General features: G+C 47.0%; 3 protein-coding genes and 2 long non-coding RNA genes across 5 annotated transcripts; 3 read left to right on the top strand and 2 right to left on the bottom strand.

Annotated features, from left to right (window-relative positions):
- Window positions 1–2177: 2177 nt before the first annotated feature.
- LOC117851704 (aquaporin PIP1-6) lies at window positions 2178–3519 on the top strand. Its single transcript, XM_034733573.2, has 2 exons — window positions 2178–3065; window positions 3189–3519. Exons 1-2 carry the CDS (start codon window positions 2268–2270, stop codon window positions 3288–3290), a joined length of 900 nt encoding a protein of 299 aa, XP_034589464.1. The 5' UTR covers window positions 2178–2267; the 3' UTR covers window positions 3291–3519.
- Window positions 3520–3642: 123 nt separating this feature from the next.
- On the top strand, window positions 3643–5240 carry LOC117851705 (24.1 kDa heat shock protein, mitochondrial). Its single transcript, XM_034733574.2, has 2 exons — window positions 3643–4434; window positions 4542–5240. The coding sequence occupies exons 1-2, from the start codon at window positions 4002–4004 to the stop codon at window positions 4946–4948; spliced, it is 840 nt and encodes a 279-aa protein (XP_034589465.1). The 5' UTR covers window positions 3643–4001; the 3' UTR covers window positions 4949–5240.
- Window positions 5241–8446: 3206 nt separating this feature from the next.
- On the bottom strand, window positions 8447–9898 carry LOC117851693 (uncharacterized). Its single transcript, XR_011897934.1, has 2 exons — window positions 9533–9898; window positions 8447–8937 (listed from the first exon to the last, which is right to left on the bottom strand). It is a non-coding gene; the product is annotated as an uncharacterized lncRNA (long non-coding RNA).
- Window positions 9899–19100: 9202 nt separating this feature from the next.
- Window positions 19101–22453, bottom strand: LOC117852035 (uncharacterized). The gene is made up of 3 exons (XR_011898001.1): window positions 21853–22453; window positions 19874–19958; window positions 19101–19771 (listed from the first exon to the last, which is right to left on the bottom strand). It is a non-coding gene; the product is annotated as an uncharacterized lncRNA (long non-coding RNA).
- An 84-nt stretch (window positions 22454–22537) lies between these two features.
- Window positions 22538–23792, top strand: LOC117853120 (24.1 kDa heat shock protein, mitochondrial). The gene is made up of 2 exons (XM_034735487.2): window positions 22538–22910; window positions 23035–23792. The coding sequence occupies exons 1-2, from the start codon at window positions 22634–22636 to the stop codon at window positions 23421–23423; spliced, it is 666 nt and encodes a 221-aa protein (XP_034591378.1). The 5' UTR covers window positions 22538–22633; the 3' UTR covers window positions 23424–23792.
- Window positions 23793–24126: the final 334 nt, after the last annotated feature.

Below are 24126 nucleotides of genomic sequence, written 5' to 3'. Positions count from 1 at the left end.
TGGGCTAACTAGGCCCATCACATTCCTTTTTTCAATCGATTTGGACTACAGTTTTGAGGCCCGACCACATTTGGACCATGTGGAAGGTTTAGCCACGAAATTTGGATATATATTTGACACTTTTAACTAGCAATATCACAATATTCATAAACAATATATTATTTTAATTTAAAATAGTTATATATTATAAAAGAATTTTTCATGAAGAACCTAGTGGTATCAATCTTGCATTGTTAATCTATATAAAATTTTAGGTATTTATAGCAAACTTTTATTTGAAAAATTTTAGACAGACCTATATTTCATCAGATGAAGCATTTAAGTTTGACAAGATCGCAAATGCTAGTAACGACTGCTTTGATAATAGTTTTGTTTAAGAACAAACTTGTTGTCCCGAAGGAAAAAAAATTAATCACTAGACAAACAATTTAAATCCAAGACCGTCATCCTCGCAGACGGTGACGGTGCCGAGACAAAAGACAGCTGAGAGAGGGGGGAAAAATACTTGCAACTTTTAGACATTTATGATGATGCACCTGACGAGAGGGGAGATTTTCCTTCGGAAAGCTTCACCGAGATCTTCTTGCTCAAGGCAAAATTGGAAGAGTTGTGGAAACCGCACCTTTAAGGTGCCAAAGTCCCACCAATCAAACAAGAATATGACAGAAGCTCCATCACCATGTGAACACTGCAATATTGCGATAAAAATTATATGTGTTTTCTTGATGGATTTACTCACAGGAGATCCTATTGGTTATAGAATTTTGTAAAGAAATTTAAGTAAGATAAAATTGTCACGTTATGCGTCTCAGGGTCGACAAAGTAGAGTGCATGACCATGTCCAGCTCGAGAAAATGTGAGGGGTCGAGCCTGGCTAGTAAAAAAATGCTCACGTCTAAATCCTACGCTACTAGGGAATCCACATTTAATACTGGTTGGGAACCCCTTTAGTAGGGTATTGTTAGTAGAGTATTGGTAGTTCGATACTAAAAGGGATCTTTAGTACCGGTTAAGATAACCGGTACTAAAGGGTATTAAAAAAATTAAAATCCTAGCTCAGCCCCGCCCCCACCTCCCACCGCCAGCCCCCTCCACCCCCCGCTGCTGCCGCCCTCCCCCCACCCCCTTTGCCACCCGCCTCCGCCCAGCCCCGCCGCCCGCTCGCCCTCCTTCGCTCCCGCCCGCGCACTCCGCTGCTCCCGCCCTCCGCCCTCCGCTGCCCTCCTCCGCTCTTCTCGCCGCCGCTCCCGCCCGCCGTCGCCGCTACTGTGAGAGCTGTGAGTGAGAGAGGAGAGGATAAGCTGTGAGAGTTGTGAGAGGAGACGGGAGGATAAGGAGCGACCGGTAATGGGTGGACGGGACCTTAGTACCAGGTGGAGTACTAAAGGACCCCTTTAGTACCGGGTGGAGGCTCCACCTGGTACTAATGTGCCTCAGGACCTTTAGTACCGGTGGAGGCTCCACCCGGTAAGGCCTTTAGTACCGGTGGAGGCTCTACCGGGTACTAAAGGGATCGCAGGAGCTTTCTCGGGGACTATCCGATAGGCCCGGTACTAATACTCACATTAGTATCGGGTCAAAATGTAACTGGTACTAAACCTCAGGATGAAACTTCCCGTGCTAGTATTAGAATTTTTCTTGCAGATCCTAGATTGATTTCATCCTTAAAAAAATGTTTACCCCAAACACATCAGCTCTAAATTCCTTTGTTCCAACTTTCCAAGCACGCCCTAGGAACATAGGAAAAGATACTGCTACTAAGTTTTTCGAGTGCAAGTAGCTGACTAGCAGTGCAATGGACCGGACTTGGAGAACGGAATTCCAGTTCCATTTGCTGCTGCTGCAATGGGAGGATTAGGTCAGAGTTGTTGGGTCAATAGGCCACTCAGCACAGCAGGGGGGGCTTGAGCCTGTGCGTGTGGTCAGGGATGCCGCTGCGGCTGCCGCCCATTCTGTCTCTCTGCTCTTGCTTGCATCTGAATTACGCCAATACTGATCGTATCACTTGCCCGCCATGACATTCTCAGCCATCAACCGTTGATTAACCCCAAAATCACTTTGTCCATTTGCGCCACGCACTACTCGACATGGGCCCTACTCCGTGTAACCAATGCCACTCCGCTGCAGCCTTTATAAGAACACAGTGGCTAACTCGCTCGTCGCTCCATCCAGTCCACGCTCACTATTGCAAGCTAGCAGCTCGCACTTGCCATTTGGCACGTCTCCATCAACTGATCGAGCTCGTAGCAGCTCAGCAAGCCACGGCCATGGCAGGAGGTAAGCTGCAGGACAGGTTTCAGGACGACGAGGACGTGCGCGTGGGCGTGGACCGCTTCCCAGAGCGGCACCCCATCGGTGCGACGGCAGCGGACGACCTGGGCCGCGACTACACCGAGCCGCCGCCGGCGCCGCTGTTCGACGCCGCCGAGCTCTCGTCCTGGTCATTCTACCGTGCCGGCATCGCCGAGTTCGTGGCCACGTTCCTCTTCCTCTACGTGACGGTCCTGGCCGTGATGGGCGTCAGCAATTCCCCCTCCAAGTGCGGCACGGTGGGCGTCCAGGGCATCGCGTGGGCGTTCGGCGGCATGATCTTCGCGCTCGTCTACTGCACCGCTGGCGTCTCCGGCGGCCACATCAACCCGGCCGTCACCTTCGGGCTCCTCCTGGCCCGGAAGCTGTCGCTGCCGCGGGCGGGCTACTACGCGGTGATGCAGTGCCTTGGCGCTGCCTGCGGCGCCGGCGTCGTGAAGGCGCTCGTCGGTGGCGCGCTATACGAGGCCGCGGGCGGCGGCGCCAACGCCGTGAACCCGGGTTACACCAAGGGCGACGGCCTCGGCGCCGAGATCGTGGGCACGTTCGTGCTCGTCTACACCGTGTTCTCCGCCACCGACGCCAAGCGCAGCGCCAGGGACTCCCACGTCCCGGTGCTCGCGCCGCTGCCCATCGGGCTCGCCGTGTTCCTGGTGCACCTCGCCACCATCCCCATCACCGGCACCGGCATCAACCCCGCCAGGAGCCTCGGCGCCGCCATCATCTACGACAGGCCGCACGGCTGGCACGGGCACGTAAGTTCTTGTTGTACTCTACAGGGAAAAAACAACCGTACTGCTGCATCATGATGCTATATGCTGAATTGCTGATCAAAATTAAACTCTGATGGTTTCGATAATGCTTGTGTTGAATGCCAGTGGATCTTCTGGGTGGGGCCGTTCACCGGAGCGGCGCTTGCTGCGGTGTACCACCAGGTTGTGATCAGGGCCATCCCCTTCAAATCCAGCGCTCACTACTAGCTGACATGATCCTACTGTACGTCGTGCCGACCCAACATGTAGTCCGATGGCTCCATGGAATGTGTGTTCGTGTGTGCCAACCTTGTTCGTACATGTGCTCAATTTTCTTTTCACATGTTTGAATCCATGGAAATGTGGAATTAATAAAATGTCCAGTTCAACAGTATGGCATCGGCCCACTTGTAATGCAACACAAGCCATAATAATGCACAAGGCCCATTATGAGCATACACAACCAGCCATGGCCCATGGACCTGAACTACTACTTGTCTACTTTGTTTGTGCCTTCGGCCCTTCTTGAGAGGCCACCGGGGAGAACGGAGAGGGTGTGGCCCACTTTCAGTGACTCATCCATCCAAACAGAGCTGCATGTCCCATTTGGCCATCCCCTCCCCAAGAAATCGCGAAGATATTTTGGTGTCCAACGGAAGCCATTTGGGCTGGGGGACATGACCACTTGTGAGCCCGCACGAATCGTAAAGCCAGAGACCCGGCGTGCGGGGATCGTCGATCCCAAATCACACTGTAGAACCTTCTGTCCCCTTGGCTCCCAAGTAATCTCCTGCTAACACCCACCCCACTTCCGTCGCTGTCAACGCATTCCTCGCAGCGCACCGCTAGAATCCAAAACCCCCATCGCAAAGGGTAGAGAGAGAGAGGAGGGAGCGAAGAGAGAGAGGAGGGAGCGAAGAGAGAGAGGGAGATCCATCCATGGATTCCGCCGCCGTCGTCAAGGTTGTCCCGCAGGCCGGCCTCGTCAAGGAACTCCCCGCCGCGCCGTCCGTCGTCGTCCCGCAGGTCGGCATCGTCGAGGAGCTCCCTCCCGCGCCTTCCGTCGCCGTCAATGGTGTCCCGCAGGTCGGCATCGTCGAGGAGCTCCCTCCCGCGCCTTCCGTCGCCGTCAATGGTGTCCCGCAATCCGTCCTCGTCAAGGAGCTCCCCGCCGCACCGTCCGTCGCCGTCAGTGGTGCCCCGCAGGCCGTCCTCGTCAAGGAACTCCCCGCGGTCGACGCGTCGTCCGTGCTCGGGAAGTCCGTCGTCTCCGCCCGCTCCCCCAACACCACCGAGGAGCCCAGTGGCGAGGACACCGCCTTCGACCACCGCCGCGCGCTCGACCTCTCCGTCCCCAAGCACTTCTCCCCAGGTACCGACGTACCGTATCGCGTTTGCTCGTTCCCTTCCGTTTGTTCCCTCGAACCTGACGAAGCGAAGCCGAGTACTGAATTACTGATGATTTGGGGTTTTCTGCAGGCGCGCGGGACCTGTTCGGCGAGCCGATGAAGCTGACCCAGCTGCTGTCGCTGATGGAGAACGGCGCTGCGGCGTCCGGGACCGGCTTCTCCGGGCGCGGGTGGTGGGTGTCGAAGGAGGACAACGACGCGCTGCAGCTGAAGGTGGCGATGCCGGGGCTGGGGAAGGAGCACGTGAAGGTGTTGGCGGAGAAGAACATCCTGGTGATCAAGGGCGAGGGCAACAAGGACCCCGAGGACGGCGACAACAAGGGCCCGGCGAAGTACAGCCGCCGCTTCCAGCTCCCCGCAGAGGCCTTCAAGATGGACCAGATCAAGGCGGAGATGAACAACGGCGTGCTCAAGGTGACCGTTCCCAAGATCAAGGACGAGGAGCGCAAGGACGTGTTCCAGATCAAGGTCGAGTAGGGGTGGGGATCGAATCGGTCCGTCCAGGTCTCGTAGTTGCAGTCCCTATCGTAGTTGCAGTGCACTAGTAGTAGTTTACTGGAGTAATCTTTGCTGATGGAGAGAGAGGTTGCGAACAAGAGGGAGACGTTTCTTTTTGGTGGTGGTGTTGTCTCGTGCCTGATGTCTGAAGCGACCTGTTTACCTTTCTGTTCGTCCTGCAGAGTTTAGTTTCTTGGATGGTGATGGTCACTGATGACCTTGTTATGAACATCTTATGGTAATGGTATCAGAAGTTACTGATTGGCATCTATCTGTGCTTCCTGTTCTTGTGGTCTTGTGGATTATTGCGTTGCTCATCCTTTGTGAATTTGTGTTTGACGTCGGCTAAATCTGAACTTGTTGATGGTCCAGACTCCAGACTTGCTGCGAAGTTGCAGCGTGCGAGCTTTCCTTGTTTGTTCTGTTTAGTTTCTAGGATGGCTGATAATTGGTCTGTCATAAATTTCATGTCAAATGAAATGCTAGTTACTGGCATACCTGTTCCTTTAGGTTTCCTGCAGTGCTGATCGATTTGTGAAATTGTGTGTTTATCCTTGGTCAGATCTGAACTTGTTCATCATAGGTAAATCTGAATTTGTTTATCCTTGGTTAAATCTGAACTTGTTGATAGTTTGCCTCTGAGTAAGCATATTGGTTATAATCTAGGGAGAATATTCAGTAGAATTCTCAAACTGTGAAAGAGATGGAATCTATTTACAATAATAAACTTGTCAAAAGGCAAGAGGCAGTGTCTCAAAGTTACTGTAACCTAAACCATGACTGAATGAAAGTTTATTTATTTCCTATATTTGAAGGTTAGGAAAACATGTTGTTTTCTACCAGGAGGTGCCTCTATTCTTATGTGTTCATTTTATATCTTTTTTTTTGAAAATGTACAGCGGGGGAGGTCCCCACTGTGAAATGATATATTAAAAAAAAATAGAAGAAACTGTACAGGACAACAGCATAAAGGGGTACCAGAGTACCCTAAAAGAGGGGGGGGGGGGGGGGGGGGGGGGGAATCATAAAAAGAGCTAACAAGCTATCATGAAGACTGCAAGGATCAGTTCAATAATCTTAGAGTAAATATGTAAAATATAGCGAAGATTTAAAGCATCTTAAGCTGAAGATCGAGAAGCTGAAGGACAATGCTGAAAAGGTAATATTTAAATGGTTTCAGTTGTAATTAATACATACGTCAAAATGTGATGAATCAACAAAAGGGTTGGAGGAATCATCCAATCTGACTCCACAGCTCGAGTTGAAGTTAGTCTTTGTTGTGATGTTGTCCCTGCTCATTGAATTATTATGTCTGATAACCATTAACCATACTTTTCCTTTTTTGTAATTACAGAAGAAACTGAGATCAGCGCTGAGCCATGAACTTACTCAATTAAGAACTGAACTTGAACCATGGGAAAATCAAATTATTGAGCATACAGGAAGGTTAGTTGTTGCATCTGCTGAGAAATAGTTGATGGAACAAAAAGTATACCTTTATACCCCCACCCCCTTCTTTTTACCCTGCACCATTTTTTTTTCTAATTGGAAACAAGACCGTTGCAATTTGTCAAGTCAATGTGCTTTGCCTATTGTTAAGCTATCTGGCTACCTGACTGCCAGTTCAATTCCTAATTATTTTTGCCATTCAAACCTTGGCTTACCTTGTCATTGAACAATGAGAATTCTGCGTGACATTGACACCGCAACAGTTCCAGAAACAAATCTACTAAGCCTTTTAATTTGTTTCTGAGTCATTAATTAGATATACGATTTTCCAGTTTTTGCTCCATTGCATTTGAACTTTATCGGTTGGCATTGCCCTGATTGTGTTTGCACTTTTTGTCTTTTAGATGATAGACAGCCATAAGGATGAGCTCGACAAAACCATGGAAGAATACACCGAACCAGAGAAAGCACTGGATGAACTGAGAGCCTTGAGGTATGTGTTTTACACCTTGTCAAATATTAGGGCCTTAATTAGTTCTACTGTATTGTTTACAACCTTATCTGTTTGGCCATAAAACAGGTTGATGCTGAGCACGAATTGCAACATACAAAAAAGCTTTCCAAGGAATGGGAAATGAAGGTGAAAGCATTCAAGAAAAGGCTTGATGACATTCAGATAACCTTGCCAAACACATGGACCAGTGTGTATAAATGCTATTGTTTTCTGTAACTTTTGTGACTTGTATGTTTTCTGTAGTTTCTTGTAATTTTTGCCTTTTCAGGATCCAAAAGGATGCTATTGATCATTTGATCCTGAGAAACTTTTATGACTCTTGGTGATGAGCAACTCAATGGCCCGTGTGACATGAAAAGGGCAATGGAGGTAGTGGCGTTGTTGGAAGCTCATCTTAAAGACTTGACCTCGAATCTGGAATACATAATATATTACTTCATGATAGATGAGTTCATACTAGATTCAACATAATATCTTTGAAACTGAAGGGGATGTACCAGGTACTGAATACATATAGCATCCTATAGTGTAGCACCTCTGTTTTACTTTATGCGCACAAACCATGAAGGCAAAGACAATGAGATTTATCCTTGCTTAACCCTTTTCAATTAAATCTTTTAACCGCACGACCTGTTTCATTGCTTTTTAATATTGAGGGATGAGGTGGGAAAAGAATGGGATCATAACAAAGGAAAATAATTAAATCTCCTCATTTGTCATGTCTGAAAAAATAATGCTTAGCAAAACCAATCTACAACGCGGTGATCAAAGGAAAAGTGCAGGGATCAAACATCAAATGGGAAAGGATAAGAGAGCCTGGTGACTTTAGCAAACAATTTCAACAAGGCTGTGATAGCTGTATTGATTTTATCTTATGGGTGTGTTGCACTTGTTGAAATGATTTTTAAAATAACAATATGGTTTCAAAATAGCAAAATAACTCCAACTCCTTTTGATTTCAGATAATTACTTCTTGAAGGCTCAAGGTGATGCCGAACTGGAACTTGTTGATTCCTTGAACCCATTTTCATCATCAGGTGTTATTTTCAGTGAGGCTTCCCAAGAAAAGCTGGAAAAATATTGTCAATATATCCGGTGGTGAGAAGGTTTTTTTTTTCATTCTTGTATATCTGTCAGAGTGGTCTGTTGATATTGTTTAACGGGCAAGGAGGTTAACCTAGAGATTATTGTCCCAAGTAGCCGTTTTCACATTATTTTACAATTTCAGACTTGAGTCCAATTGATACGTAAGTTCTGCCAATGATGTATTGAAATTGGTTAGTAAGGTATCAGAAATATTGCCAACAATATTTTTCAGATCTGTGTCAATTTTATTACAGTAAAGATTGAAGACACTATCATATAAGTTCCAGATATAAGCCAACAACTGTTGCCCATGCGTTAAGTTACTCTGATCCAAGAGGTCATGGGCATTAAGTTACACACTCCATATTCATTTTGAGCATCTATGAACAACACTGGACCAAGAGGTCAGGGGCATTAAGTTACACCAATTAGAGGTCAGGAGCATTAAGTTATTACACAAGAAATAAACATTTAGAGGTCAGGGGCATTAAGCTACCCACTCAATATAAGTTGTATTCACTCAAAATGAAATTCACATCCATCTGGTGCATGCTCCATTTATCAAAAGGATGTACCAAAGCTCAACAGCTATAGATTAAAAGCAGGCACCATGCATGCTACCAGTCCAATACCTCTACCAGGGCACCACATATCAAATATTAACTAAACGGTGCCCCTTATTCACTTCAACTCACTCATTAGCTTATTTCTTATATGCTATTAGTCCGGTACTAAGATCGCTGCCATCGCTTCCTCGTGTAGGCTTCGTGTCATACTTCATCTTGGGTGCCATCCAGATTGCCCATATCAAGACTGTCGACTGGATAAGAACAGCCGGCCATGAATCCCACTTGTCATGCCTCACCATGAAAGTGGTCATGCCAATGTAATAGAACACGTACAGCACGGCCCACACATCCTACAATGGAGAGACAAGCAGGGAGAGCAAAAGATTAGTTCCTGAAGCTATTGGAATGCTCTTGTCAGTTGTCACAAACACAGTGTGGGATTGTTGTTGAAAACAGCACAAATAATCTATATATATCAAGCACAGAGATGAGAATATTAGTGGCAGAGGCTTCTCCACACATTCTATGTTTCTTTCCTTTGGGTAGCAGTGTCTGATGTTCAACAATCCACCGCAATGATTTATTAGTTCACTGGGAAGTTGAGTTTATACCAGCTCAATCATCAACTAAAGAGTAGTATTACTTAACTTTCAGAAATTAGATTGCATCAATCATAAGTTCATAACTATACCCAATACAAGTAATTTAGCAACACATACTAGTAGTAACTAGCAAGTGGATAACTGTTAGAGAGAAATTGAAATTGAAAAGAGGAAGTTGGTTTTAGTGATGTTCGATCATTTTCGGATGCGAGAATCCGTTAGTTCTAAACTGTTCTAGACCTATAATGAATCCAGCAGCATCAGAAATTTTGAGCAAGCTTGCAGTGCCGAGTTAGGAAATAAGATATAGACCTATAAGGGAAGGCGGGAGAAAAGCCCTCACCAGCGTAACCTTGATACACATTGCCAGGCGAGGGTCCATCGCAGGACGGTCCACCACAGCCAGCTGCTCCTCCTCCTCTGTCGCCGTCGCCGCCGCCTTCACCCCGGTGGCGCCTTTCTCGAGATCCACGGAAGCATCAGAACTCGCCTTCGCCCCGGTGGCGCCTTTCTCGAGATCCACGAAAGCATCGGAACTCACCCTCGACATAGACGACATCGCGGCGAGAAAGAACGATCTGACGAGGAGAGATTTCGGCGCTTCGCCGCGGCGGCGGCGCAAGGGCCCTAGGTTTCACGGGAAAGCAGGACGAGAAAAAGTTATCGAGCACGGGCCGGGGCCGGGGCAGCGTCTTTGTTTTTATGGGACGGCCCGCCGGACGGGAGTGTTTTCAGGTTTCTATTCGGTATCGGGCTGTTCGACTATACGGAAGAAATCCTTCACGCGGTCTGCCGTTAATTTTCGTTTCGACCGTCGCCGTAGAGTCCCGGCGTTATTCCCGTTCGTGTGTGATGGTACATGAAATTGGAATCATATTCTAATTCTAATTGGTTGTAATATAAAAGCGCAGCTCTTACGTCCGACCGATGTCTGATAAAAAAATCGGACGTAACACTTATCACGCGTGAGCTGCTGCCCATCCTCCCAATCATACGTGAAACGTTCTGATCCATATGAAAATATCAATCTCTTCTCCCAAGGAACCGCTGCGTCTTCTCCTATCATCTACTCAGCCTCTTCCCTCTCCATTTTCTCAACTTATCGTCCACCTCGAGTTCCAGCGGCACTAGCGATGCACGCGATGAGCTTAAACATGCATGAGCGCAGCAGTGTGGGGCGTCGTTGCGAGCTCGAGCATATGCGGCCGAGCCCTCGAGAAGGACGATGCCGCGAAAGGATGGCGCACGGTAAGCTCGACCACTGCAACACGACGAGCGATAGGGTGGCGCGCGGCGAGCTCATCTGCCGCGACACGACGAGAAGGCGGTGCTCGGCGAGCTCGCGACCTCGTCTCCCTCATCTAGATGTGCAACACATAGGGAGTGCTCTCGTCGGAAGTGGAGTCAGATCTGATTGTGTTGATTGGAGTAACAGGATGGCAACGACGGCATGACCTGGTGCGTGAAATATGCTGTTGCGATATGTTATTTCTAGGTGTTACACTATACCATTTTGTATGTTGCAACATGTGATTTTGGATTTTTCAAACCTTTTCCTTTGATGTCACAATATGAGAATTTTTTTGTTACGTTAGCTCTTTTTTGATGTTGCATGAGATGCTCTCCGATATTTAATGGTCAATTTTGCAAAGTTGTGATCCTTTGAAGAGATTCAGATCAGATGTTACGTGAAACATATCAAAATGTTACAGGAATTTGTTTTCCCCCGGATCTTCAAATATTGGATGTCTAAGAGCTATATTTGGCATGTATTTTTTTGACATTGCAAAAAGTTTATCTTTATATTGCAGACTCAGTTTCTGGTGTTGCGATGGACTGTCCGATGGGAATTTCCCATCGGACGTCCCGACGCTAGCAGCGCCCATATAAGTCAATGTCGAGGAAAAAAAAACTAATGTTGACGGCATCGCTGCCCAAAAGAATGCCCCACCTCTCCTCGTGGCTCGTCGCGGGCGCCGCCTCCATGCTCATCCGTGGGGGCTCATGTCAGAATGTCGCAGCAACCACCCGCACACGCTCGAAGATGCTGTCTTTCTCGCTCCACCATCAACGAGAGCTCCGTAGGCCGCGAGGTGTGCCGGCCCCAAGAACTTGCTGCCCGGCGTCTCGCCGCTCGAAGCACTCCGGCGCTGCTCCAAAAGATAGGAGAAAGGACCGATGGCTGGCGTTGAAACAGCACGAAGGAGAGGCATGCACTTGGGGTCGGTGTGGTTGGGCGTGAGGTTTGGGTCGGCTGACGCCGGCAAAGGCCCACCGCTATCAGCATCCATGAGGGCAAAGCACATTTGCATCACCGTCACTACCGGCGCTCCTTTCCCTATCTGCGATTCGAAGTCTTGGCCAATGGAGAGCTTGGTGCCACCACCGTGGCCGAGCACAGGATAACTCTGGTGGAGTTGGCCGAGCAAAGCTTGGAAGCAGGCACAGACGCACGGGACTGGCTGCAAGCGTAGTACAGAACGTGCTCATCCGTGAAAAAGATAAGGATGGATGGATAGTTTATATTAAAAAAATAAAGTATTAGCCCAAAACTATTGATCATTCACCAGTAGAGAATTGGCTTTCGATCCGACTCCTTTTGTCCTGGTTTAAAGTTGGCCCGGGACAAAAGGGGGTGCGCCGGGTAGGGAAAATTGGAGGGGAGCATTACTCCCGGTTGGTAATTGCAACCGGGACTAAAGGCCCCCCTTTAGTCCCGGTTGCAACGGCTAGCTGGGGGGCGTCGGTGGCGGGACCCTTTTATCCCGGTTGGTGAACCCTTTTATCCCGGTTGGATGGGACAAAAGGTGTTCCCTTTTGTCTCGGTTGGAGTTTTTAACCGGGATAAAAACTCATCCCCCACTATATCCCGAGACAGAGACTTTCTTCTTCCTCCAGCCCGAGCCAGTCCAGCACATTGATAGAGAGCTGAGCTTCACCTACTTTCTTCTTCATGTTGTTGTATTGTACCATGTTGTTTGGATCTTTAATCGATTTTCACGCGTAATCCATTGTCAAGTGTAATCCATTTTCATGCGTAATACGATGCAGATGGACTGGCAATGGATATATAATGCAGACAGGCGGAGCAAGGCGTTTATTGATGGCTTGCATTATTTTCTCGAAGTGGCAAAAGCGAACAAGCCAGAGAATGGATTCGTATGTTGTCCATGCTTCCAATGCAATAACAGGAAGGAGTATTCAAAGGATTCCTGGGGACTATTCACAGCCACTTGTTTAAATACGGTTTCATGCCTAACTATTTGGTTTAGACCAAGCACGGTGAACTAAGGGTTGTAATGGAAGATGGCGAGGAGGAGGAGGAAGATGACACCATTCCGGACTGGGTTGCAGGCCAAGCTTTTGCAGGTACTACAATGGGCGAGGCTGATGAAGATGAGTTTGCAGAAAATGACCCTACTGATGACCTTGGTCAGGTGATACGAGATGTATACAGAGATTGCGAAACTGAGAAGGAAGCAGCAAAGTTGCAGCGCATGATAGATGATCACCAAAAATTGTTGTACCCAGGTTACCAGCAGGGCCATAAAAAACTAGGTACGACACTAGAATTTGTGCAATGGAAGGCAAAAAATGGTGTGTCCGATAAGACATTTCTAATTTTGTTAAGTTAGATTTTTAGATTTCTAATTTTGTTAAGTTAGATTTTTAGATTTCTAGTTAGTTTGTTAAGTTAGATTTCTAGTTAGTTTGTTAAGTTAGAGTTGATACAGAGAAAATGAAGTTAGAAATTCGTAGGATGCACCGTCGTGGAATCCGCCGTCCCGCCGCCGTGATCGCCGCCGTCCCGCCACCCGTCACAACCTAGTTCCGGTGAACCGTCCCCGCCTCCGCCGTACCGTCATTGCCTCCGCCGTCCCGTCACCGCCCGTGGTTCCGGTGAACCGTCCCCGCCTCCGCCGTACCGCCGCCCTGACCGCCGCCGTCCCGCCTCCGCCGCCCTGATCGCCGCCGTCACAACCTAGGCACCGCACGTGGATATTGTTACAAATTCGTAGAAATTCGTCAAAATTCGTAGAAATTCGTAGTAAGACGATTTCTATGACTGTCATGTATGATTCCATGTATGTTTCCATCAATAGTTGAAATGGTAGACGATGAGACCGCAAGGTATATCATGGAGCAGATAATCGCTGGTGATGGTAGTGGCGACAACGTTCCACTATCATACACGGATGAAGAGGGCACCCAGGCGGACATGTTCCTCAACATGTCCGCCGATGGGAATGAAGAGCAACAGCCGCAGCAACAACTTGCCGTGGCGGAAGGTTCCGGCGAGGTATATACAACCATTCTTGTATTGTTTCACGCCACCGTTACTACTACGTACTAATTAACGAATCTTGAACTGTTAGCCCTCCGGATCGACACAAGGGCAGAAGACCCGAGGTCGTACAAAGGTGATGGAAGGGAGGCTTGTCATCACCGAAGTTACAGAAGAGGGCAGGCCGGTTGCTCCCGAGAAAGTAGCAAAGAAGTGCGTGAGTCAAATCGGGGCAATCGTCTGGGACAACGTGCCTATCAGCATCAGAGAATGGAAGGGCAGAAGCACTAATCCGTACGCCCTTCCAGAGACAGAAAAGAATATGCTGTGGGAAGACGTGAAGAGACATTTCACATTCCCCGAAGGATATAGTGAGAAGGATGTCAAAGTGTGGACGCTTAAGAAGATGGCTACTCAATTCCAGACATTCAAGAAGATGCTGGATACCCACTACATCAAGAAGGGCAAAACTCCAGACTTCAACGCGTGGCCAAAGTTGAGGGACCACTGGGATGCATTTGTTGAATACAAGAGGAGTGAAGAAGGTGTGAAAAAGATCACGACCAACATAGCAAATGCTAGTCAAAAGGGCTACCACCATCATTTGGGGCGAGGTGGGTATGGCTCAGCAATTCCCAAGTGGAGGAAGATGGAACAAGATCTGATCGAACGGGGAATCGTACCTGCAACTATTGAATGGCCCGAACGATCAAAAAATTGGTATTACGCTCATGGAGGCTCCCTAAGCCAAGAGGATGGGACGTTGATTTTCAATGACACAATACATGAGAAGGCCGAACATCTCATGAAGAACATTGAAGATTCCAAGACTGGGAGGTTGAAGGTGGACCGAGAAAATGATGAGCTCACATTGGCCCTCGGTAATCCAAAGCACCCAGGACGTTGCCGAGGGTTCGGGGTGGTTCCGTGGAAGTTCGCTTTCCGAGGCGACAGCGCCTCTTACAGAAGCCGGAAGCGAAGAAAGGAACAGATCGAGGAGAGCTGGCGGCAGATGCTAGAACAAAGAATGATGGATGAAATCAATCGGCGGGTGGCCGACGCAGTTGCGGAGTTGGCCCAATCTGGAGCACTGCCGAATCCTAACACCGACAGCCCTTCTCAACGCCTCAGGAGCAGTTGTGCTTCTACAGGGGTCCCCGATGCGCAGACGCCCAGGTTACCCGTGGAGGAGCAACGGTTCCCCGTGGATGCCATCACGCAACGGACCTCATGTGAGTTGCATGCACCGGTCGGCAACCTCACTATTAAGGTATACTTATACATAATATTTATCCAATCTTGTCAATTGATCCTGGCCTCGAGATCGGAGTTCAAATTGTTTACTTCTGCTATATGTACAGGTAGCGTACGGGAGTGCGTTAGCAACCCTGGCAGGGCAGAGCAGTCATGGCATGGACATTCCAACAGGCTACGCCAGCGTATGCGTCGAGCAAATAGTTGATCCCCAGTATGAAGGTCTAGAGCTCGACTTCCCGGGAGGCGACGGGGAAAAGACATTGGCAAATGCGCTTCATGGGATCATTCTATGGAATAAACGCTACATCATTATTCCCAGCACGGAGCCATCTCCTCAGACCTCAAGACCGCTCCCCGTAGATCCCCAGCAGCGACCTTCTCCTCATACCTCGAGACCGGCATCTCCTGCTCCAGGACCGTCCCTTCCATCTATATCAAGGTCTCCATCTCCACCACATCCTGGTGCTTGGAGCGACGACGACAATAACAACACCCCTCCCCGATCACCGTCGCCGGCACCAAGAGCGGCCCCCTTGAAGGAACCTGCAGCACCACTAAAGAAGTCACGAGCACCGCCTCCCAAGCAAAGACAGAGAAAGAAGAAAACAAAGGACCCTGAAGTGACTCGTAAGGAACACTGGGAGGCAATGTCTCATGAAGAACAGTGGGCAGAAATCCAACGAGAGGCCAGTGAGTGGTTCAAGAAACAAGCCGAATTAAAAAAGGCAAGGGAGATGGAGCCACCGCCAGTAAGTCGACGAGATTTAAACTTTTTTATCAGGATGGAAGAAGGAGCCAAGAAAAGGATACCACTCTTGTCAAACTATGAACGGGCTCTAGTAAAGGCTGATGAAAAGGATAAAAGGAAAGGAAAATCATCCTCCAGCGGTCCAGTCCCCGACCTCAGCCATTTATCAAAAAAAGATGCTCAACGGGTAAAAGCAATGCCCTTGGATCAACAAGCAAATGTATTGAAGTTCATGGAAGAAACAGGTCTGGGACTTGATGAATGCATAGGGCAAGTTGAGACGCCAACTGCACCGCCCCCTGAGCCGAAGTGGCCTTATGAGTTAGGCAAACCTCTAGTAAAGCCTTCATTGGTACGGAAGCTATCAACAAAGATGTACGAATTCCATCAATGGTACATGATGGCATCCGCCGACTCGAGGGAGATGATCGGCATGAAGGTAAAACCGATAGATTTTCACGGTGAAGGGGAGAAAGTGCTATGGCTAGACTTTAAGGATATATACAAAGTGTACCATCATGATACCCTGGACGTCTCTCTGATCAGCACTTGGATTCTGTAAGTGTCCGTTTATCTCTACATGTAAATTTTGGCGTGCGTCACCGTACTAACTTCATCTTCCATTTCATGTAGGATGCTAATTCAGACATGCCGCCGAGATGCGTACCTACATATAGGCTTCATGGATCCATCTGTAGTTAACCAACAACAGATACAATTAGCGCCGGAAAAAACCTTTGCGGAAATATACAATTTCCTATACAAACAAACATTCAAGGATTTCATACTACTTCCATACAACTTCAAGTAAGTGTGTGTATACCGTCTACTTTCGATGTCTTTTTCCTTATCTCTACATGTTAGTTAGCTCTAATATGCATGAACATTTTACGCACGCAGCTTCCACTGGATCCTTATTATAATTGAGCCTGAAAGAAGCCATGTCATTGTCTTTGATTCGTTAAGGAAAGATCCGGTGGACTACCAAGAATTGCAAGACATGCTAGGCTTGTAATAATTCTGGACCTTTATCTCTATGCAAAAATTTATTTCCTAAATTTTATCCCTGTTACACTATGTCATTCATTATTCTAATCCGCAGCGCGTGGAAACAATTCATAAGAACACACAAAGGTCCATTCAAAGAAAATCTTACATGGAACACAGACTTCCCGGTACGTATGCAGTCTGCACATTTATTACATTGTATAACACAAATATTTCATAACTTATTTTTTTCCGCACTGAAGTGCTTAAGACAGAAACCCGGGAATAATCTATGTGGCTACTACATCTGTGAGCACATGCACAGTTTTTTGGGACCCAAGGGACCGAAGATGACGCCGCACAACTTTAAAGTACGTAAAATAAATATATTACTAGTTAATTATTTTCTAGCTCCTTATATGTATTTGTTCATGTAACATTCACAAATTTCCAAATTATAGATGTTAAATATTCAATAAGGACTCTTGAAGGAAGAAAGAGTAGCGGCAATATGTGAAGGTCTCATTGGATTCATAATGGACGAGGTGGTAAATCCAAAAGGAGAATTTTATTACGATGGACGACAATTAGACACTCCGATCAGCAACACCACGACGGGAAGATTGTAGGAAGATACTTTGATTTATTTGTATATATAATACGCGCTAATTATGATCGATTTGTACTAAGCTAGTTGAATTGTGTATATGAATTGTGTATAAGGATTGTGTATATATATAGTAATTGTATAATTACAAATCCCATTCGTTTAAATACTAGTTGATTTCGTTCTAAAAAAATCTCAACTACAAGGTTAACAAATTAAAAGGGTCGCGGTACTACGTATACGTGATGCATGCATGAAAATTCAGGCGTCACGGCAGTGCCATGCAAGCGCCATTCAGGTGTCACCAACCGGGACTAAAGGGTCTGTCCCGCGCCTGGCGTGGCAGGCCCTTTAGTCCCGGTTAGTGACACCAACCGGGACTAAAGGGGGACCTTTACTCCCGGTTAAAAGACCCGGGAGTAAAGATCCCCCCTTTTGTCCCGGTTGGTTTATCCCGGATGGATATCCGAGAGATATGCACCCTACCAACCGGGACTAAAGGCCAATTCTCTACCAGTGATTGAATCAAAGAGGAAGAAATAGGAAGCTTGTGGGAAGATGATGTGCATGGTTAGATCGGTTTTGCATGGTGTAAAACAATTGAAAATGGTCGCATTATTCTACGGTGAAGGATGAAATTAAAATATAATTAAAAGATGTCAAATTGAACCGAGGATAAAATGTTTACTTTATATCAGAAAAGCAATTTAGTGGTTCTATGGTTTCATTCGTCATGCAAAAGTTGTATAAAATCGAAGAGTAACTAGGACAAATTAGGAAAAATCTTGTCCTATGTGAAACCATAGATAAACCAGACATAATCAAAACTCAAAACTTTGAAGAAAACCCTTTAACCTTAAATTACTCTCAATCCTCTTATTTATATAAATCTTTCATGTTAGTCTCTGAAATTATTTTTTCATTTACATTTAAGCCACTGCAATATTTTGAAACTCATAACTTTTGAATATCTATTTTTTGATATTTTTAAGCATGCGGGATGGTAGCAGCAAGACTACAATACATACATGTGATAATATAACGTGATTATTTACAATGTGATAATATATACATGTTATCTTAGTCCGTAGCAACGTACAGGTATATTTGCTAGTAAAAGAAAAAGAAAGGAGGACGCGAGCTATTCAGTCACAACCTGACTGAATAACAGAGGACGCAGCATAACTAATAGCTTATGGCTAAAGTCTAAGGCTCAATAACAGATTCTGACTGAACTGAAAATAGCATATTCTGATACTCCCAAATATTATATTTTGTTTAAAATTATCAGATAACAAGAACTTGAATAATACTATATTTAGTGAAAATTTTAAGATTTAAGGAATATAGGATACCGAGATTGTGGACAAATATTCCCAATACTAAAATATATTCAGTGTGGTAAAACACTGTTCATGTAACTAATTAACAAATGTGCATACGCTGAAAGTCTGAAACAACGTTCTTTGATTTATGTCTACACTCACGACAATTGAAACACTGTTATGAAAAATAAAAAAAATGATAGCTGATAACCAGAGAATTCAGATCACTAACAACACTAAGTCATTGCAGTGAACAATTCGGCATGAATACTAGCATCATAGTAAATAAACTCAATCATTGTAGTGAACGACGTCTAACAGCAACACAAGGGAGTAATGATCATGGAAGGGAGAAACTACTGCCAGCAAACCAGGATCAGCTATAGACAGCCAACATAACTGGCAATTGAATCGATCAAATAAATTGCTGAAGATAAACACTGAACACAAAACAATCCGATTTTCAGAGTAAATAGAGTAAAATTTGTGCCGCTTTTGAAACCGAACAACAAACAGGGTAAATGATAAAAAAACTAATCACCATACCAAGGAACTAGTAACAACCACACTGAACAAAGGATAGCCACCCTGAATAGACAATACTAATAACTTGATCATCATAGAAAGAAACTATTCGCAACGTCACTGAATAGATTTAAAAACTGATAAAACAGAAAACTCAGCCACACTGAATCACCGCAGAAACAAAATGAATTGAAACACAGCACCACTCACCAAAGGGTTTGACTTGTATTCAGAAGCAAAATGGTAGCACGAAGTCAAAATACAGCCAGAGTTGGGAGTTGCCAGTTACTGACATGACTACCATTTTACATCACCGTATACACGTCATGGACGCCATAGTTGTCCGCTCTCGTAAGTCTGCCACCAAGAACATCCTAGCCACATGCCGGCCGGATAGTACCTAGAAGAAGATATAAGCTCTCTAAAGCACTGCTAACTAGCCAACCTCAGGCTTCGACAAGAGCCGCCGATCGAGTCACGTATGCCCACGTCCCGAGAGCTACAACCAGCACAGCTCCAGTGCTGAGCACCCACCATGCCGACGCACCACACATACAAATACTTAACCACTCCATCAGCATCACCCCGGAGATGGCCTCCACAAGGAAGAGAGCTCCTGCCTCTGACCCCATCTCCTCTCTGATAAGGCCTGACGTGCAAAGAACAGGTACGATCACGAAGATTGGAATGAGTAGGAGGCACTTCTTGATGAAGTTAGGGCCGTCCATGTTGACGCAGACAGAATCACTGGATGGGGACGCCAAGAGGAGTGTGGAGCAAATAACACCCACAGACAGGAGCAGTAGGACAAGGCACCCTGCCACCTTGCCCCAGAGCTTGGGGTTGAGCTGCACATCACAAAAACAGATTTCCTATCCATGAAACACAGCTCAGGTTTACTATGTACGAAAGGATTGACCAAATGAATCAAAAACTTATGCCTAACTTACCACTTTCCTCAGGAGCTGGGTGACTGCCGACGACCCATCATGTCCCTCCAGCAGTGGGAAACTTGCCTCGGATGCCATCGAAGAGCTGCCACATGATAGCATATGTGTGTTATAAGCGTCATATATAAGGACTGACTACTCATCATTCGGAAGATTCTTGTGTCGATTTTCATTCACATCCTTAGCCAATAGGAACAGGACTCGCCATAGAGAGAGAATAATTGAAAATAACATCACATTGGGATTCCAAATGAATCAGATCCCCAAGTAAGATAAACAGGATAACCAAATGAAAACATACAGACAAATCGACAGAACTCAGAACACTTGGTGAACTCACAACCCTCAGACAAATGATTGTTCATAGAAATGAAAAGGCCTGGTTATAGCACACTCTAAAAAGCTACAGACAGTGAATCTGAAAGAGAGTGTTCAGAGAAATGATTACAGGCTTAGTTCAATCAATGATCTGGGAAAAAAAAGGGAAAAACGCATAGACTAGTTTGGAGAAAAAAGTCATTTCTATTAGAAAAAAAGAAAAGTAAGTTACCTCCTTAGTCATATAGTCTCCAAAAACATGTATAATTTTTCCTTGAAAATATTGCAGGATTTTGCTCAATGACAGAAACAATACTAATTATAGTACTGTACATACACAAGCATTTCAAAAATAGCCACAAGGAGTTTTGCTGATTTGCACCTTCTAACAATAAATCAACTACCACTGCAGGTGTATAAAAAAGGGGACAATGGATATGAAAGAATTCCGATACAGCTAACTTTAAAAAATTCGACTGCAAGGAAAGACATTAAAACAGGCAACAGCCGATGGAGACGAGGTCATATGCTTATATGTCACAAGAACAAGAAAAGGGCACCTAAGTCCTAAACTCCAAACTGAGTTAAGGGTTAAGGCACATAAGTCCTAATGCGATCATGGGGGTCAAGATATCAGATATTCAGAGCTTGACAGCACAATTCAATACTGAAAATGGAACTTCATTTCTAAATTAAAAAACAGACATAGCAATGAACCTTTGTATCTTGAGGTAAAATTTTCTTTGAACGTTAGGTCCTCAAATGCCTACACTGAAATGGCCAATACTTAAATGTAAAATGGAATGAATAGAAGCCTACACTGATCACATGCCAGAAAAAAAAAAGAGAAACGGAGAAGATTGTGGCTGATGAAAACGAAAGGGAGAGTGAGGCTGAACAAGAATGCGTCTCCGACAGTACAAGCAGAAAAATGGAATTTACTCACAGAAGGTTATTCAGAAAACTGAATCTGAAAGGAAAACACTGATAAATGAAATAATGCAATAATTGGACACTGATGTTATACAGATGACTGAATGTGCAAAGAAAACATTGATGAATGAAAGGAAGCAATAGAGGATAATTGGACACTGATGTTACTCAGATAACTGAATCTTAAAATAACAAAATTATAGCTGAATCTGAATTCTGAATTTATTACATTACTATGAACATTTTTTTGAGGTCACATTACTATGAACATTGAATCTGATCTAAGAATTGAGAATCTATTAACTGAAGCTGTCAAGTGAAAACTGAAACATGTATCAGATGAGTGAATCTGAAAATAACTACAATAGAACTGATTTTCATGATGTTAACTAGAGAACCGATGCAAAAACACAAGGATAACTTCTTCAGCAGAAGAACACGTATGGAAAGAACGGCCACTAGATTGAATAATGAAGAGAAACAATAAAATACCGAATGGATTAAAATCAGATAAAGGAAGACATGGACGTTCTTAATATTTGGACATAAAATTGAACGCTGAAAATGAAATCCTGTTAAGGCACTGCAACAACCGGATGTTAGTCGTAGGGTTTAGAGGGGTTTAGGGACGCATGCCCGCAACGTCATGCAGGCGTTCGTGTACGTGCACAGCAGCAACAGGCAGAGAGGCCGAGAGGGAAGGGCGAGGCGACTGGCGAGGCGCTCACCTTGGGGCGGAAGGAGATCAGGGTGGCGCGATGCAGGTCTCGTCGCCGAGGCCGTAGCCGCGCAACCCGGCTCCGGCTTGGCGAGGTCGCGCTCCCTCCGGTGGCCCACGTCCCTCCTGTGGCCCCGCGGCGGCCTTGTGCTGAAGCCTGGAGCCCTGGACCCTGGAGGATGGGAAAGGAGAAGAGGAAGAGAGGGCGGCGGCGGGGTATTTGTAGGGAGCGTGAGGCGCGGCCGCTCGCGCCCGCGGAGGCGCGGTGCGCGTGAGCTCGGGCCCACGACCCAGCGAGAGGGAGAGATTCCGGGAGCAAGGCTTGGACGGAACGGAATGGAGGCTTGGGAGTTGGGACGGAACGGGGAGGAGAGGAGAAGGGCGCGGCGGTGGAAAAGCAGACGGAGAGCGCGGGTTCCCAGAGGAGGGAGAAAGAAGAGGGGAGGCGCGGCCGTGGGTAGTACGAGTTTTTTGGTTTCGCCCCTGTTCTTTAAAGTATTTTGCATCTGACTACTAGTAAGAGGAAAGTATTTTGTTTCCCCCTGTTGCACGAATCGCAAAGCATGATCCCCCGGTCCAGAAGCATCCTCCGGAGCCTTCCAAGTCCAAGTTCCAACCCGCTCGGCGTTCGCCATCCTCTCCGCTGAAGCGAAAAGCGCAGGCGCTGCATTAAACCCCATCCCCACCCACTTCCGTCGCTGTCAAGGCATCACACACTGACACACCTCGTCCCACCGCAAGAATCCAAGAAGGGAGGGAGAGGGAGGGAGAGAGGAGAGAGAGACGCTTCCATGGCTTTCGCCGTGGCCTCCAAGGGGGCTCCGCTGGCCGGCCTCCTCAAGAAGCTCCTCCTCGCCGCGCCGTCCTCCTCCGGGGCCGCGCCCGCCGCCGCCCTCGCGCTCCGCCCGGCGTCCGTCGCCACCGCCCGCCGCCTCTTCAACACCGGGGGCGCGCCGTTCCGCCGTGGCGACGACGACTACGAGGAGGAGTCCAGCGGCGACGAGGACGTCTTCTACGACCGCCGCCGCCGCGCGCGCGACTTCTCCACCCCCATGTTCTTCTCTGCAGGTACGCCGCGCCCGCGAGCCTCTCGTCCCTTTTCCGCTCGTTCGCTTTAACCTAGTCGAGAAGAGGACCGCGGAAACCGAGTGCTGATGCGGGGTGCGTGCGTGATTTGGGGGGTTTTCTGCAGACGTGCTGGACCGGTTCGGCGAGCCGATGAGGCTGGGCCGGCTGCTGGCGCTGATGGAGGACGACGACGCGGCGGCGCCGAGGCGCGGGTGGTGGGTGTCGAAGGAGGACGACGACGCGGTGCAACTGAAGGTGGCGATGCCGGGGCTGGGGAAGGAGCACGTGAAGGTGTGGGCGGACCAGGACGGCCTGATGATCAAGGGCGAGGGCACCGAGGACGACGACGAGGAGGAGGGCCCGGCGCGGTACAGCAGCCACATCGGGCTCTCCTCGGACGCGTTCAAGATGGACCAGATCAAGGCGGAGATGAAGGATGGGTTGCTCAAGGTCACCGTGCCCAAGATCAAGGTCGAGGACCGCAAGGACGTGTTCCAGGTGATGGTCGAGTAGGGGAGGGGATGGAACCCGGTCAGTCCAGATCTCGTAGTTCAGTAGTAGCAGCGCGCAAGAACTAGTAGTAATTTAGTGGAGTAGTTGATGCCGATGGAGAAGGTTGCGAACGAGAGGGAGACGTGTTTTTTGGTGGTGGTGAAGATGTCTGAGGCAGCCCGGTTTGCCTTTCAGTTCGTCCTGTTTTGGTTTCGTGATGGTGGCGACTCCTGATGATCTTGCTATGAACTTCTCATGAGTAATGGCGTAAGGGCATCTATCTGTGTTCCTGTGCTTGAGTTCTTGTGAATTCTTGCATTTCTCGTCGTTTGAGAACTCGTGCGCAAATCTGAATTTGATGATGGTTCAGACGTGCAGCAGCCTTGTTTACATTTCTCTGTTGATCCTGTTGAGTTTCTTTGATGGATGGTTACTTGACTTCGATTTCGTTATGAACTTGAGCAATGATTTTTTTTCAATAAAGGAAGCTTTATTGATTCAAGATCGTTACACTTGAGCATTGAAATGCTAGTTACTGAAGATTAGCGTAGCATGTGCGTTTGTTGCCTGTTCTTGCTGATTTTCATCAGGGCTAATCGTATGCCAAACTGTGTGTTGATGGTTCAGAATCAGACATGCAACAGCTGCAGCTTGGGGGGGTGAAATACCATTCGTGTGCTTGAAATTTTGTCTTTCTGGTTTGTTGAGGTTGCTCGATGGTGAT

Source organism: Setaria viridis, chromosome 4, assembly GCF_005286985.2.
Source record: "Setaria viridis chromosome 4, Setaria_viridis_v4.0, whole genome shotgun sequence".
Taxonomy (NCBI): Eukaryota; Viridiplantae; Streptophyta; class Magnoliopsida; order Poales; family Poaceae; genus Setaria; species Setaria viridis.
This window is presented reverse-complemented; position numbering and strand designations above follow the sequence as displayed.

Coding starts and splice junctions, on each gene's coding strand:
- LOC117851704 (XM_034733573.2), top strand. CDS start 2,268: ATGGCAGGAGGTAAGCTGCAGGACAGGTTTCAGGACGACGAGGACGTG. Junction 3,066..3,188: donor CGCACGGCTGGCACGGGCAC/GTAAGTTCTTGT, acceptor GTTGAATGCCAG/TGGATCTTCTGGGTGGGGCC.
- LOC117851705 (XM_034733574.2), top strand. CDS start 4,002: ATGGATTCCGCCGCCGTCGTCAAGGTTGTCCCGCAGGCCGGCCTCGTC. Junction 4,435..4,541: donor CCCCAAGCACTTCTCCCCAG/GTACCGACGTAC, acceptor GGTTTTCTGCAG/GCGCGCGGGACCTGTTCGGC.
- LOC117853120 (XM_034735487.2), top strand. CDS start 22,634: ATGGCTTTCGCCGTGGCCTCCAAGGGGGCTCCGCTGGCCGGCCTCCTC. Junction 22,911..23,034: donor CCCCATGTTCTTCTCTGCAG/GTACGCCGCGCC, acceptor GGTTTTCTGCAG/ACGTGCTGGACCGGTTCGGC.